This window comes from Mycteria americana, chromosome 1 (genome assembly GCF_035582795.1).
Source record: "Mycteria americana isolate JAX WOST 10 ecotype Jacksonville Zoo and Gardens chromosome 1, USCA_MyAme_1.0, whole genome shotgun sequence".
NCBI lineage: Eukaryota > Metazoa > Chordata > Aves > Ciconiiformes > Ciconiidae > Mycteria > Mycteria americana.
Genome location: NC_134365.1, coordinates 52,082,161 through 52,098,603, shown reverse-complemented (window position 1 = coordinate 52,098,603; position 16,443 = coordinate 52,082,161). Strand labels below are relative to the sequence as shown.

The window sequence follows — 16,443 nt, the reverse complement described above, 5'->3', positions numbered from 1 at the left end:
AAAGAATTCTCTGAGATGCAATTTATGTAATCACAAGGAACCCAAACTGCTAGTTTTTACTGAAAATTCTCAGCGCGGCATTTTCCATCATCTCCACTAAAAGGAAATCAATGTCTCCAGTTTGGATGTTTCCCAAGGAATTTTCTTGCCGTATCTGAAAGCAACTTGTGTTCACAAAGCCACTAACGAGTAAATGTGATCAGAATTACATTGATTTAAATTTGGGTAAATAACAAGCCTTGGGGAGAGGGGCAAGGCCTGATAGTTGGGTTCGCTTGGGTTTCCGTTCATATCTGCTTGATATTTTTATCTTAGGAAAGCAGAAAAAACTCTGAAAGAGTTTGTTCCTGAAAGAGAGGAAAGAAAACCCCCACCCTTTTGGAATGTGTTACTATTTATTAATGTCCCTCATCAGACTCAACACTTCCGCACGAGGGGCGTACTGCTCACCAGCCTTGCCCTCTGACCACCTCTCCCGGTTAGCCTTCTCCCTTATCGACATCTTTCCGGCAGAAGATGCTGGAATACCTTTGGGAGGGTATTCATCTGCAGGACGGCGGCACGGGGCTGCAGCCACAACGTGCTTGCCAGCACGCAGCGTCCGGCACCAGCACGATCGAGCCCCGCTGTTACCGGCACACTGGTAGCGACCGAGCTTGGCAGGCCGATGGGACACGCAAAAGCACACTGCCACCATTCAGCTCCAAAATGAGCTCTAAATCTCCTTCCAGGCTGGGACAAAACTTCCTCCAGCTGGATCCTGGCAGCTCTGGAGAAAAGCCAGGTCCCAGCCAGGAGCGGTGCCAGCAGTGGTGGGGCTGGTGGAGGCGGCAGCCGGCAGGCAAAGCCCATGGGCAGGCAAGCTGGCAGCACCAGCATCATTATTTCCAGGGTACGTGAATCCTGGTGAAATAAAAGGGAAACTTTCATCAGCTGAAGCGTATCAGCAGCATCCTTTGGTAGGGGTGATCCCCATAAGCGGCACCGGCAGGCTCGCCTGCTGCCTCTCGCCAGGCACCCCGCAGCACCTCTTGGCAAGAAATGATGGTCGCCCTTCGCTGCCGCACACCTCCGCTGTCCGTAGGAGGCTGGCCGGTGTTTCGGGTGGCGTGGGCGGTTATCAGCAGGGCAGGGGGGCAGTTTGAGGAGGTTTTAAGCCGCTGGTGGGAGCAGTGTCTCGAGCCGTTAGGCTGCATCACATCCTCAAACACTTGTCAAGTAGTTCATCGAGCCTTCGGCGGCTACTCAGTGACGAGCTATTTAACTATTTAGAAAGTGTCACTGTAAGTTAAATGTACCAGTAACTAATACACGTGTTGGAAATGTGTCATTTTATGCCGATGGTAGTTATGTGAATTATATGCTGTTTCTGATGTGACTCTGTAGGCAGCTTGACCAACAAGTTTAAAATAAACCTCTTCAAGAAAATTAGTTATTTTTATCTAGTGCTCTCAATTTTCACCTTGAGCCAATATTTACCTATTCAATCAGACCCAACTTAAAATAAAGACTGACTGATAAGTATTTGTTTAAACTTCAGAAGCCCCCCACTTTTCTTTCTTTCTTATCTCAGTTTTCTGGACTATCAGTCCAGGGGGACTATCACTAATTGCCATGCCTAATCACTTTTGCACTAGGAAGCAGTCTGGGACTCATAGGAGCCAAATATTTGGAAATCTGAGCTTTATTTGTTAAAAAATACACCCATTCTGGTGTATGGGAGGGAAGGTTAACGAAGAGTCCCCCACCTGAGCATCACCTGCAGGACTGTCTGTCCCTGTGCTGGGCCGTGCCACGTACCAGCGGCACCGACCTCTGCTTTACGTTAATGGTGAAATGTCACTTGCAGACTTTGTGTGGAACGGGGCATAGGGGATCACAGGGGGTCATGTCGTGCACACCGGGGTGGAGGTGGGTTTGCTGCTCCCGCCGCTTGCGGAGGGGGAAGAGCCTCACGAGAGCGTGGTGTGTGCTCCCGGGGGATGCCCCTGCTGCCATCCCACCCCCCCGGCCCGCCACAGGGCTGGCTGACGTCCTCCTTTCTGCTTCCCTTGCTGTGTTTCTCTGCCCAGGTGATATACCGAGCCCTGTCGCCGCCTTACGCCGTGGAGGACCCGTACAGCGCGGAAGCCCAGGCGCAGCTGAAGATCACCAACCTGCGGGTGCGGCTGCTGGAGTGGCAGGGCTGCCCCTGCCTCCCGGCAGGCCCGGACCCCCAGCCCCTGCAGCCCGCACCACCGCTGCACTATGCCATCTACGACTTCATCGTGAAGGGCAGCTGCTTCTGCAACGGCCATGCCGACCACTGCGTCCCCGTCGCCGGATTCAAGCCCATCAAAGCAGCCGGCGTTTTCCACGTGGTATGTACACGCGCCCAACAATGTCTGCACTGCAGGAGAGCAGAGTTTTAAAAATAGTAGGGAATGGTATAGAGTATGGTATAGGTCCAAGTATACGGTATTTGACATATAATGCCCTGAATTCTAAGCACAGTGAGCAAAAGCGGTCTTTACAAAGGAAGTGGTCTGAGGCTGAGGTGCTGGGCTTCCCTTGTGCCTCGGTGTAGGGTCCACCAGGACTCTCATCCTTCAAGGGTGCTCCACAGTAATTTAAGTTTATTTGTTTCAGGTGGATCCTTAAAATAAATTAAAATTGCTGACTCTCTTCTTCCCTCAAACGCTAACTCTCAGTAACACAATATCTAAAAGATAATAAATGCAGGACATTTTGATGACAGAGAGGGAGGAGAGCTTCCTCGAACGTACTAGGGATCTTGTGATTGCCATTGCTTCTGGGGGATCCTCAAATACTGGGTTGGCTCCTGAACTGAGATGCAGGAGAGCTGGGGTTCGCCTCTCACTCCCAGGCTTTCCCTTGCACTTCGCAATACCTTTCTCGAGATAAAAACCCTGTCTTCCAGTTTCGAGGGGACTCCCGTCACAAGAGCTCTGAGCTCAAATCCCTTGGGACTGACCAAGACATAAACCCCAGTCCTCCCATATCACAGAGAAGCGAGAGCTGCTAACCCGCTGGGGAGGTGAGGGGCACAGCAGCGACCGACATGTTGGACGCCTGCGGCATGGCGTGCCTGCACCCTGCCAGCCCGGGGACACCCTGGTCTCACTGCCCCCAACACATCTTGTCCTTTCTGCCTGTCTTGGCTGGCTCTGAAAGTCCTGGCTTTGCTGGCAGAGGAGCGGTAGGGAAAGCCAGGGCAGTCAAATATATTGCACTGAATAATGTTAGAAAGAGAAAGATCATAAAAAAAACATAAGGCAGTTACTCGAGGTAAGGAGGTCTGGCATCTGCCCAGCTCTTTGGGGAACTCTCATTTCACTTAAATTATGGTCTCAGACATGAAGCAGGCAGCATGTTTCCCTTCTAATAGAGCTAGTCTTGCAACATCTTGAAAATATACCCGTTTGAAAGCATGCAGCGCTATGATTGATAAGGCTGTTTCAAGTAGCACTGCTCTGCTTTCCACAGATGTTCCCTGAACAAAAGTCTCTGAAAGGAGCTGTTTGCTCAGGATTATTTCGGTGGGATACGATTGCACGGGAGCATGCCCCAGAGCACCGCTGAGAATTGTAACAGAGCCTGCAGCCAAATAGGCTTCCGGTACAGCTATAGCCCGTGGAAACCATAGAGCCAGGTAACAGGCAGTGCTGTGGGAAGGAATCAAGTGCCAAAATCGCACTGAAAACCAAAGCAAGAAATAGCAACAAGCCCCTGCACTGGCCCCGAGGGGACGGGAAATTCAACTCCAGTTATAAACGCGTATGTGGCAGCAGTCCCAAAGGTGACGTTCCTGCAGTGAGGCTGATTCATTTTACTGTGCCTTACAGCTATTCCGCATGTCCCGTAAGGGAGTAGGGATGACATAGCCCCATGGCTTGCAGGGAGGGTCAGGGAGTGGTAAGATGTTTCCTCTCCCAATACCACTTTTTCCATCATAGGACCGGGGCAGCTGGGGCTGAGCCTGGTCCGTGCCAGGGTCCTTCCTGGCACGAGGCTGCTGCGATTCAGGGACTGTGGTGGCACCCCACTCGTGCATACCAGGCCAGGGTTTGCCAGTGCGTTGCTTCAAGATGGGAAGAGAGGATTATTTCCGTGATAGCAAGACAGGTGTGTGAGAATGAACAGAAAAGGGATGAAAGATTGCGGGGTCTGTGGCTGCTTAGCTGGGAGAAGTCAGAGAAACTTCTGAAAAGAGAGTAGGATTTCAGAGAGGGAGCGTTTTTGTACATTTCACCTGAAAAAGTCACATAAAAGATAATTCTGAAGAATTACGGTCGGTCATTCAGGTGTGAGATGGGGACTTCAGTCTTGTCTTTATGTAACTGTATCTACATGGGGTTTTAGCAGAACCTTCACTGTAAAACTGAGGACAGCAAAAGCTGGGAAGCATGTTACCATTTCACAGTATGATTATAAAATCTGGCTCTGTTTTTATGCTTGTTTAGACCAGACACTCCTGAAGAATATCCCCTAAGTTAGAGAGTTAACATCAACATTTAAGTAAGTTTAAGATCCTTTAAGAAAAAAAAAGCTTTTCCAAAAAAAGTGTACACAAGTTTTCTTAACCCCCTACTTGGTCTTAGCCCACAGGCAAAATCCTAACTGCCGGCTTACTTTCAGTCCCTGCTTGGCCAGTGGAAGACCTGGATGTGATATATTTGTTTTTCTCTTGCACTGCTCTGGGCAGTAAGCCGGGGTGTCCTGGCAGCACTGGGCATAGCTGCCAGGTCTTGGGCAGATCTCGCAAAGCAACCGGAAGCATTTCAGCCATCTGACTCAGAGAGGTTCTGACAAAGCCACGTGGGGATGCAGGGTTGCTGGTGGCTGCTGCCCAGGTGGGTTTGGTGCAGGAGCCTGACCCAGGGGGCCGGGATGCTCCACTCAGCCTGGGACATCAGCCCAGCTCGCTGCCACAGGATTCCTACCATTGGATGCATTTTTGCTTGACGGCTGGACCGTTGTGTGCTGGGAGTGGCTGAAGGGAAGCTAGAAGTCCAGCTTGGATATGAGATAATGAGACCCGGGATATGAGATAATGAGACCATGAGATAATACTGACCTGGGACATCCTTGGGGCATGGGAGTGAGATGCGAACAGGGTGGCTTTGTGGACAATGAGGGGCTCCTTCCACCCCAGCAGAAGCAGCTCTAGCTCCATTCACTGGGGTGAGATAACCTTCTTCGTGATCCCTCTGAGTCAGATCAGAGCAAAGGTGGACTTTACAGAGTCCAAACATTCGCTGTGAGAAAAAATTGTTTCACATTTGCCCCAACAGCAAAAAACAATAGCCGAGACCTGGTAAGAGAAGAGGTTTGTTTCTGTGCCCTCACCACCATCCAGCTGCAAAACTCTCCATGATGCTCCTCTCCATGGAGGCCACTGCATGGGTACCATGGAGCAAAGCTTGCTGGTGATTTCCCTCACCCACCCTTTCTCCTAAAGGAGAAAGGAATTTATATAGGGAAGCTCTGAGTTCTTTTTAGCATCAGAAATGCCATGTCAACCTTTAGGGGAATTCTGAGGTGGGTCTCCTGCTCTACGGGAGTGTATCTCTCCATGATCCGCAGGGGAAGCCTACAGAGAGGACCTGGCTGCCTTCCAATGATAGCAAGGGCTGCTCCTCATGGGTAGTATAATCCTGATTGTTCCTTGTTATACACTTGCGTGCAACAGACAGCTGTCAGGGTGATACAGATATGCTTCCTTCTCTTCCCCACTCCTCCCAAATTTATTCAAAGGGTCACTACCCAAATCTCATCATCAACAACCCAATGCATGCCTAGGAAAGATTGTGCATGGACAAATGCACCTCACACCGTACCATGCAAAGCAGTTGGATCAGTTTGTGAGCAGCATTACATGGCAAAACACCCATGTGAGTAGAGAAATGGATTCACAGACACAGGAGATCCCTTCTGATCTTCAGCGGCCATGAGAAGACTGTTTTTTTGGCTGATCTGTGTCGTAGGAGCTTCTCACCCCTTGCCAGTACCTCTGCCCATGGAGCTATTGCAGTGGATGTTTGGCCCCTTACCAGCTAAAGCATTCCCATGGCCTGCTTGCAACTACGGCAAGGGTCGTGAAAGAGGAGATCAGCCTGGAGATAAGTAGGATCTTACAATTGAGGACTCCAAAGTGGGGAAAGCAAACCCAGAGGTATCCCACCTGGGCTGTGCAGGTCTGTCTCAAGGTGAGGGCAGGAGTTCATCCATCTCAGAGGCTCCTTGGCCCTCCCTGACTGCAGAAACCTGCAACAGCTCAGTGGTTTTCACAGTTGGCCTGAGTTATCGGTGTTAGAGGGCTGTGTCCTTGCAGGGGCTTTCTGCTTTTACCCCTATGAGATGAGATCCCATTATCAACTGATGACTTCACTATCTCATTGATAATCCAATATTATCAACTATCTAATGTTTCCCACTCTGTCCTTCCTTTCCTCTCCTGCACTCCCACTAGTGCAGCCCTATTTACACATCTTTCACCTGCATTGAACAGAGTGAGAACAGGTGAAGCTGTCTGGGTTTGTTCATCCTCTTGTTCTCTTTTTCCCTCAATGACAGGTTTAATAACATGATACAGCAGCTGTCTTTGCTCTGAAGAAGGGAAGTGGGAAACTAGAACTTAGGGATGCAGAAGCTTCAATGGACTTAAGACATGTACCCAAAGTGGTTTGGTGTGGTGCTGCTGCCACACTGAAACAGTACTGCTGCAATTATGCTTATACGCTTTTTTAGTAGCCCAGGGTGCTGTGTCAATGTAAGTCAAGGACTTTTCCAGGAACTGGGCTTTATTTTCTAGGCTGAACAGACAAACCAGTTCAGGAACCTGATCAGTGAATGCATCTGAACTTGATTTCTGGCAGCTGCCTGACAGTTAGGCACCAAACCCCAGATATACCTCACCTAATTTTAGGCATGTGTTTGATGTACCCAAGTTAGCCAGCTGATCTCCCCAGACTCCTTCCATAGTTATGAAGGGTGGGGGGATACAGTATGGTTGGGGTCCAGGGTTGACTGAGCTACCGTGCTAAAGCACTTCTGTATAGTCGGGCAGGGTAAATATTCCTCCCTCTTCCCACGTGGCCAACCCAGTGGCTGTTATAAATTGCTATTGTGCTACTGACATCAAAAGATGCTGAAGGTCTTCTCCAGCAGCACTGACAGAAGCCTATTGTACAAGGAATTAAAAAAACCCCACCAGACAGCCCCCACACCCTGGACAACAAGCTTTGTATTCTTTCACAAGAACGAGATAGGATATGAGAATTTTCTCATGCATAAATTTGGTTGTCTGGTGGTTTGGGAAAGAATACCTCCCCGCATGCTGACAGCAGCCAGTAGGCATCAGTTCTAAAATTGGCACAGTGGCTCAAGTACAACACAGTTTAAAAGCTATCGTTAGAGACTCGACGTGAATGCCGTGATTTCCCTTTAGGCTGATATCATGCCCATTTTCCATGAAAACAAAAACAAAACAAAAAAATAGAGAAAATACAATTTTAGCAGTTCCAAGAACGGAACTCTATTAAAAGCAGTTGTCCCTCCCAGCTATTTAGCGTATTTAGACTACCAGGTCTTTGGGACATTGATTTTCTTTTAGTGTGCGTTTGTGTTGGGTTCTATATAGTGGGTGAGTTCTTGCAATATAAATCAATTCATAACAGGTGACTGAAAGCATTTTTCCCTCGACGCAGCATTTCTTTCTCACTGTCCAACATTTTGGAACGTGATAAATAGGGAGGAAAGTATTCTATAAGATTCGACTAAAGAAAAAACCCCGTGTATTTGCAATCTGAAAGGAAGCGCTGGAAGGTTATAATTCAGCAACAAAAGGCTCTGGAAGGAAGCATGCCCTAGCAACTGTCTTTGTATAGAGAAATCAGTCGCTCGTTTATCTTACAGAAGTCAACTTTTGTAACACTGTTTGCATTGTGCCCTCTAATGACTGACGTTGGGACGGGGCTGTCGAGCTAAGAAGGGAAACAGTGTGAAAGTGAACTGGGTTGTAAAGACCCCATGACAAAATGAAAAATGGTATGAGAAGGCTTTGCCGCTTAAATGACTCAAGAGCCGTGTGAATGCTTAAAGCGGTGAGACGTACTGGGAATTGTGTTTGTGTACTTAGCGATGCTCCAGAATGACCCAAGTGGGTACGCCTTACAGTTAAATGTAAATCGAGGTGAATGAAAAGGGAGGAAAAAAATGTCCTCTTTCCTTTGTCGATGCGTGGGGGTCACATTCTGCCTTCAGAAAGGTGCTGAGATGCCGGAGAAATCCCCAAGGCCGGGTACATCATTTCCCTGCTGTGCTTTGGGTCCCAGCAGAGCTGCCAGGCTGGTTTCTCAGCCCTGGCTCCCAGCCACTCCCTGGCACGACGGGGAATTTACAGGGCATCGCAGTCTCGCATCTGGCCCTCCTGCAGCTCTTACAGGCATTAATTTCGCCCAGTGTATACAGTCCGTTGGCTGTTTTTCATCTGCCGCCGCTTCTCTCTTCATTCTGTTACCCCTTCTTCTTGTCCTTTCTTTCTCCTATTTTCCGCTGTCACAGTATTTCTTTATAACTAAAAATATACCTGTCTGCCTATGGGCTGCAAGAAAGGGCTTGCTAATATTCACCTTCTTTTGTTGTTTGTGATGCATAAACATCTTTTCTGTCATGCTGCAATTACGTAGAAGAAAAAAGAGATTTTCTTCAATGGGATAAAGCTACGATGGAGAGATGTTTAAAGCAGAGCTCTCTTTGGGGGTAATCATTATAATGCTATTGAAAGAGAACAAATACATCAGCCTGAGGCAAGGTTTTTGAAGCATTTAGGTCTGACTTACATTAAATTTCTGGAAAAAAGGAATGGGGGAAAAAGGTATTAACTAAACAGTTGCACTGAGAAACAAGTTAGTAAAGAGCCCATTTCCCTCCCCTCACTCGGTTGAGATGGGCCATTTAGCTGTTTAGCTTGTTCGTTAGCAGGTCTGTGCCCCGCTCTGCCTGGCTGAGAGGGGCCAGGGCCACCGTGGGACCCGGGGGGACCTCGCAGAGGCAGTTTTCTCGGGGTCCAGCCTGTCTGAGTAGCACCACTGTAAAGGCTCAGCACCACAGGAATTGGGAACCCAGCTGCCTTTTCCAAAGCTTGCTCCCAAAGACCGGAGCCTGAGTGGCTGCATCTGATGCAGAAGGGGGGCCAGCCGGGCCGTCACATCCTGTGCCCCCACGGGTGCTCACCCCAACACGAGTCCCACAGAGATTATTACTCCCTTGCCCCCTGGCAAGCAGGGGCACACGGCTTTGCAAAGAGCGTATGGCAGGCTGGGCCACCGAACGGCCATCCCAGCCCACGCCGAGCTGAGCAGCTCCTGCAGACGGGGTGCAGGACCCACGGCGGGATCTGGGCTTGGGAGGGAGCATCTGATGAAGATGCTAACGCATCTGGTTGTGATAACCCCTGGAGGAAAGGAGACTGCAAAGCCACACCCTTGCGATAAGGACCGGGAACGCGTGGCTCCTCCTGACCCAGGCTGCAGCAGCACCCGCCAGGTGCTCAGCACTGGCCCCAGGAGCAGGTTTCCAGTCCTGCCGAGCTGGCTGGGGAGCCCACACCTACAGGCCTCTGTGCCGGTCCTGCACTTGCCGTTATGCAGAAGTCGGAATCGCACTATTCTGTTATTATTTAATCTTTTCAGCCAGACCGTTCATTTCCTTCCCTCCTGGGTGCATCGCGCATTTACAAGCGATCAATACAAGGAGCATCATGCCCTGCTCTGCCTTGAGGTCTCTCTAAACAGCAGCTGGCTTGATTTGCTTGATTTGATATTGTTTTTTAAGTTTTAAAAAACCTCCTTCTTTAGAGTTCACATACAGATTAAGAAGTTTGGCGCCCAGCTGTTCAGCAGTTTACTTATTAGCTCAGCGTGCCAAATTAATGGCTGCACATCAGGGTCTTGGGATACCCGTCCTCTTCTGTTTTATTTCCACCCACCTCCCCCTATTCTGGCAACGCGGCATGCTCTATTATACAGTACTTGGGCTTTCAGAAAACGCAGGCTCTTATGCCTTGGGACCATGAATGCTCCTCGGCGGGGAGTTTTGCCTCGCTCTCTGCTGGTGTCTTGGGATGCTAAATCCTTTGAGGATTTCTTAGGTGCTGCTGAGTTTCAGAGTCGTATATTATTAATGCTGGGCAGCCGCTGGCTGAACTGATTAAATCGCCACTGATTCCTTGTGGGGCTTTGGCAAGGGGGTAGCTGAATTTGAGGGGTGAGGCTGCAGGCTGTGGGCACAGGCAGGGGGAGCATACGTCCGCACAGTAATCCCAAGAGTCCCCATGTCTGAGACAAACCCCTGTTTGCAAGTCTTCTCCCACGTCTTTCTTACTTTGGCACCATGATCGCCAAAGCACCAAGAGACCACCTGGTTTTGACCATGGCACCCTCTGGCTCCCTCAGGTCACCTTCCCCTCCCGATCACGTGCATCCTGGGTCTGGTGGGTCCCTCTACCCTAACAGCTGGGATAGTCTGGTGAGGAACAAGCTGAAGGATTTATCTGGCCACAGATGTGGTTCAGGCTACTACAGCCTGTTTAGTGCTAACGACTCAATGGCCAAAGGGCTTGCAAGAAACCCCTACCAAAAAATGGCATCAAAGAGTTACGCCTCCATCAAAACCACCAGAAGATGACCACACGACTAATACGAGTTTAACCGTTTTCTGTTTCCATGTGGGTGGATGCTTTTAAATGTGGGTAAAGTAGCTCTGTAACATTGATTTGTGTGTGGACTTTGCCTAAAAAATATAGAAGAGAGAGAAAAATTTTATTGCAGTGTTGATTTAGGAAAGCGAGGCATCTGAGAGTTTGAAGAATGTTTTGTAGGTGGTAGCAAAAATGAAAATATGAAAACACAAGGCACACTTTGAGAACTAAATATTCCCTCTGCAAATTTGTTTTGTTTTCTACATTTGCTTCTCATTCTTTTCAAACATTAGCACACATTTAAGCATATATTAATACGATAAGCCAGACAGACCAACTAGTATCTGCGGTGAGACCAACTGATATCTGCGATGAGGCCAAAATACCACAGAAAGCGTTGTTATCTCAGTATTTGCACTTTAGCTTAGATGCTTGTGCATTCTGTCTGACTCCGTCTGTATCTGTCCATTGCTTATGCAGTCCAGTTGCTGTACTGTATTTTGCTTATTCCTGCTTTGATGATCCAGACATTTTAATACGGCAGGAAAGGATCACTTGAAAAGTTTTTGAAAGATTTTGCTATTATTTGCATTGCTGCTGAAAAGTCTTCCAAGGTCAGTTTTGAAGTTTTATCTGTACCGGTTACATCTGACCCCTTGAGATAGCAGCTGAAACCTATTAATTAAAAATAAATAAATCAGAAAGTCATCATCAGCCGGGGGGGGTGGTGTGCACCTACGTAACAAGCAGGAGCTGTTTACAACATGTTTAAGCTCCTCTTCTGTTGTGTTTACTGTTCAGGTTTTTCACAGGAACCTTTTTCATGGCGGGTCTTGGCAGCAAGTCACGCAGTTAGGAACAGCACACTTGTAAAACCACAAGTTAAAACAGAGTGGAAGGCAGCATTTTCCAGTAGCAGTTAAAGCCATGCCCCAGCTCCGGGCTGGATCACCAGCTACCCCAGCCGCCCTGTGTTGCTCCCAATGCCGAAAGCAGCCGGCGGCTGGTGCAGCTCCCCAGCCCCGTCGGTTTTATGGCCAACCTGTGGCATGAGCCCCATGCTGGCAGGGCAGGCTGAGGTCTCCGGCTCGTTACTGAGCAGCAGGAGAAGCTGAACCACGCTCAGTTTATTGACTCCCTTTCTCTATCGCTTTCCCCGCGACTGGTGAAGGAAGGGGCACCGGGGCGGGGAGGCACCGCTCAGCTTGTGTTTCAGCAAATGCAGGACGCCAGTCGTACCTTCAGCCTGGCCACGCATCAGACAGCTGGAGAGACTTGCAGCTGAAATGCTCTTAGTAAAACTGTATTTAAAAACAAAATGTCAAGCAGAGGAAAGCTGCAAGCACAGGCAGCCCCCAAAATAGCTACGGTAGGTAGCTGCCTGCCACGCTCCACGGCAAAAGGCAGGGCCTTCAGCCTTGCTGGCAGAGCCGTACTGCTTCAGAGCTTGATTTCATTGCATCTAGGGGCTGCCGGGCTACTCTTGCCCTCTGGCTACGTCCCGTTCTCTTTGCATTTGCCAACGGCGTGAGTAATGCCAGCGGCTGACACGGCAGCTGGCACCGAGTGTGCTACGCTGGCTTTTCATCTCTAATTACCCTCTTACACTAGGCTGTCTAGCTGTTAAATTAGCTATCTGTCATGAGGATATCCAAGTATAGTCACTCACGGTCTTTGTGCTATCCCTGGTTCTCCCTTTGTGGGACAAAAACTCTGCCTAGGATGAGTAGATATCTATGTTTCAGGGCGTAGAATTTCTTTTTTTCTTGTACTTATTTATGTTGTTGATGGCTGGGCACACAGAGCTGGGTGCTGAGGTTGTGAATGCTATCCCTGCAGTGCTGCAAAGGTGTATTTGTGTTTGGGAGGGAGAAAAAGAGAAAGGTTTTACAGTGTGTCCCAAGGATGCTTTGGATCTTGGCTTTTTTTAATCTCTCCTGGAAATTCATGCTGCAGCTGGAAACTCTCTGCTAAACATCCTTTTAGATCTCAAAAAAAAGGTGTGATTATACAGTACCATGACATGCAGATCCACAAATACTAATCTAATTGAAAACGTAACTGCAGACTATTTGTCTAGTTCAAGATACCAAGACAGACATTGTGCTAGCCCTCTTTCTAGTCTATAGCTGGTGCAGTATCTCCTGTACCTGGGCATTGCTCGTGCCCTGGAGACTCTTTGGGCTTTGCTGTGGGTGATCCTTGCTCTCTTTCCCCTACTAGGTCCATGGGAAATGCATGTGCAAGCACAACACAGCAGGGTCCCACTGCCAGCACTGCGCCCCGCTCTACAACGACCAGCCTTGGCAGGCTGCCGATGGCAAAACTGGAGCCCCCAAAGAGTGTCAGTGTAAGTAACCAGCTGGGAACAGCGTCTCCAGAGCCTCTGCCAGAGCAAAATGTTTCCTCCTTGCGCACCTTTCTCCTGTGTTTCCAAGAGGCAGCAGATACTGGGGTGATGGGCAGGTGTTTGCTCAGCAAGTGCAGAGCCAGTGCCACTCTCCCGCCCAGTGCCCACCGCATGTTTATATGGTGGGGACGGCCCAGTTCACAAAGCTCCTTGCTTGGAAATCCTCATGAGACCATGTTGTCTGTTGGTGTGGCCTTTCTGTGGGATTGAAGTGCGTTTCCTTGAGACATGGTCTTCTGTCGCAGGCAGACTGCGGCCCACCAGGGTGCCTTGGAGGTGATGGAGGGCCAGCATTGTCCCCTCCATGGGCACCGCTGACAAACACGGGAGGTACGGCCTTCTGTTTGCAGGAGGTATGGCCTTCTGCTGCTGGATGTGGGCTCTGCTCAGCCCCCGGCTGCTGGGGGCAGGAGGAGCTGCAGGCTCTGGGGACGTTTGAGGATTACTTCTGCGGTGCCGGGGAGGGATGCTCGGGGTGAGTGCAGGCTGCAGGGGACCGCAGAGGTCACGAGGTGGTCTGCTTTGGTAACAGCAGCAGTCTAGCCGGAAGGGCGCTGAGCATTAACTGCACCACCCCGGGAAGGTTTGCAGGCATGCTAAGCGCCGTCCTGCTGCGACTGCCATGCTGTCAACGCTTAAGCTAGCATCAGCCTGCCAATGCGGGCTGCGTGTGGATGTACCTCGCTGCAGTACGGACGTTCCCCAAGGGAGTGACAGTGAGTCCCTGTTTCCACCAGCAGTATATGATGTGCAAGGGTTGGAAGAGATCTTACTTGGCCCCTGACTTCAGGTGTGTGGGCATCCAGAATTCCTGCACTGCCAGCGCAGGGAAAGGGGGATGTTCACCCTTTCTCACGCACCTCCCCTCCACCTGCATTTTCCCTCTATCACCTGCAAGGAGCATCCTGACAGCACCCACATGGCAGATGCTGTACAGGGCACTGCTGATTTCTAAAGCAGGGAGGGAAGGATTCAGCCCCAGCAGGACCAGTGAATGTGGGACGTCTCCCTGCGCTGGCCTGACCATGCTGCTGGCCCTTGTATTGGGAAAGCCATACTGGAAATGAAAGAGTTAAAGAAATTATTTTTTTCTTAAATGTCACCTCTAGAGGTTGGGAAACCACCTAGAGGTGGATGAAAATGTGATGATACTTCACGCGTTTGAATGAATAACGGATTCATAGGTCAGGTCTCCCATTCCAAAACGTGGTTTGGGTTTTTGTGTCTCTCTTCTATAAATCAACATCTTTCACTGCTCTAATGAGTCTTTCTGTTCCCTTTGGCTTTGTCTCAGCATGCAAGTGTAATGGGCATGCCGACACTTGTCATTTTGACATGGATGCGTGGCTGGCATCGGGCAATCGCAGCGGTGGCGTCTGCGACAACTGTCAGCACAACACGGAAGGGCAGCACTGCCAGCGCTGCAAGCCAGGCTTCTACCGGGACCTCAGGAAGCCCTTCTCTGCCCCGGATGCCTGTAAACGTAAGTCAGCGACCTTTTACTAGTAAAATGCTTCTGTTAAGTGGGAGGGCGTCAAAGGAAAGGTGAGATCTTCCTGCTTCTCCTTGGAGCAACCTTCTTGCTTCAGGGACAGGGGGTTCTTTGAATTCCCTTATTGATGCTGTTTGCAAAAAGCAATGGTGCGGTTTGCGGGGCAAAAGCCTGCAGATGCTGTTGACAAATCTGTCCTGAGGATGCCTGTAGCCTGGGGGCAGGGGAAGAGAGATGATTCATTGACTTTCTCCTGCTATTTTTGGAGAGCAAAAGCTGCATCATGTTTGCATGTTCTCCTTGTTTGGTGATTGCCACAACCCCAGAAGCAGGGTGCCTCAGCCAACAGGGGTGCAGCTGATAAATAGCATCGCCCACCAGTGCGTGTTCGCAGCAGCAGCAGGTGGGTATGGAGGGAGAGACGGGAACATGAGTTAAGTGATATTCCAGAAGGCGTGATACCAAGGAGGCCAGGCCAATGACTTGGACACATGTGAAATTAAATATTTCCCAAGCAAAAGCAGTGATCCAAAAGCCATGCTCCCCAGGGACCACTGTGAGGATGATGACTCACCGTGGGGGACTCCGGATCCCCAGACTGCGCTGAGCGCATTACCCTGGTCAGCTAAATACAGGGTGCAGGCATGCTTTCTGCTCTGCGCCTACAGCCACCCACTGGCTTCACCAGATTTCTCCTCACTGACCCAAATCTGGAGGAGGACCTTCATGGGAGGCAGAAAAAAATCTGACTGACACCCTGCTTGTGTCATTTGAGGGGACACTGAGCACATCTCTTACCTCCAAAGGAGAAGTGCCTGCGTTTAAAGGAACAGAAACCCTTCTGGGGTGGGGAGCTGCAACCAGGGCTGGGACGGTGTGTGCGGTTTCACTTTCATCTGCGGGTCGGGAGGGGAATGACCGCTTTTGTCCCTCTCCCTCACTGTGCATCATCCTCCTGAGACTTCCCGTGGCCCCTCCAGGCTGTCGCAGAAGTCCTTCTCCTCTTCACCTTTCACTCGTTGCAAGGAGGAACAGTAACAGCTGAACTGCCTGTGTTACAGCCCTGATTCCTTTTACAAAAACAGAATTGACCACAGTTCTCCATTACTTGGGTAAATAATTATTTCACTGCTGTAGTATGTACACAAATCTGTTTCTTAAACAGTGAATGTAATGACTTTTTAAAGTTCTTTTACTTGCTTGTGTACATGGAAGTCCCAAGTCTCATTCTCTGAAACATCAGATACTTTCCCTCCATAATTATTGCCAGAACTTATGCAACAAACTTGCTTTAGAGTCTCATTAGTAAAAAAACAGATTTAAGTCTTGCACTTAGAGCCAAAGCAAGGGCTTGAGGGGTTTTTTCGAACTCTTATGGATTCAGCCTTGCTGATAAAATAACAACTGGATTAGTTGACTCCTGCTAGATAATGCAGGATGAAAGACTGAAATAAATTCTCTATGGGACCCTCAAGCTCCAAAATGCGCTTTTACTGCAGTTGTGCTACATTCACTAGGATTGTAATTCCTGATGCTCCTTACGTGCCAGCTCCCATCAGGGAAGAGCACGTACTTTTCCGAGGCTATTGAAGCCAAGTCAAGCTTTGGCACTGATTTGAGTGTGGTCTTCTGGACACCTGAAAATGATGCCCTTCACCTTGGAGGTGGTAGGAGTGGCTGCCATCTCCTGCAACATCTCATGCAGCCCGTCGAGGAGATGGAGTTTCACAAGGGACCCATTGTAGGGTTTTCCTGGTGCCAAAAAACCCAGTCCAAATCCTGCGGCTGTTTGGAGGGTCTGAGAGGGAGTCAAATGGCACCTCCTGGGCTGGCCAACAT

At 49.5% G+C, this 16,443-nt stretch overlaps 1 protein-coding gene across 4 annotated transcripts in view; it reads left to right on the top strand.

Annotated features, from left to right (window-relative positions):
- NTN4 (netrin 4) overlaps window positions 1-16,443 on the top strand; it is a 50,608-nt gene that overhangs the window by 20,255 nt on the left and 13,910 nt on the right. For all 4 annotated transcript variants that reach the window (XM_075497328.1, XM_075497339.1, XM_075497334.1 and 1 more), the window contains exons 3-5: window positions 2,073-2,360; window positions 12,926-13,052; window positions 14,407-14,595. In XM_075497328.1, the coding sequence (XP_075353443.1) occupies window positions 2,073-2,360; window positions 12,926-13,052; window positions 14,407-14,595 (604 nt within the window). The remainder of the gene's footprint in view (window positions 1-2,072; window positions 2,361-12,925; window positions 13,053-14,406; window positions 14,596-16,443) is intronic.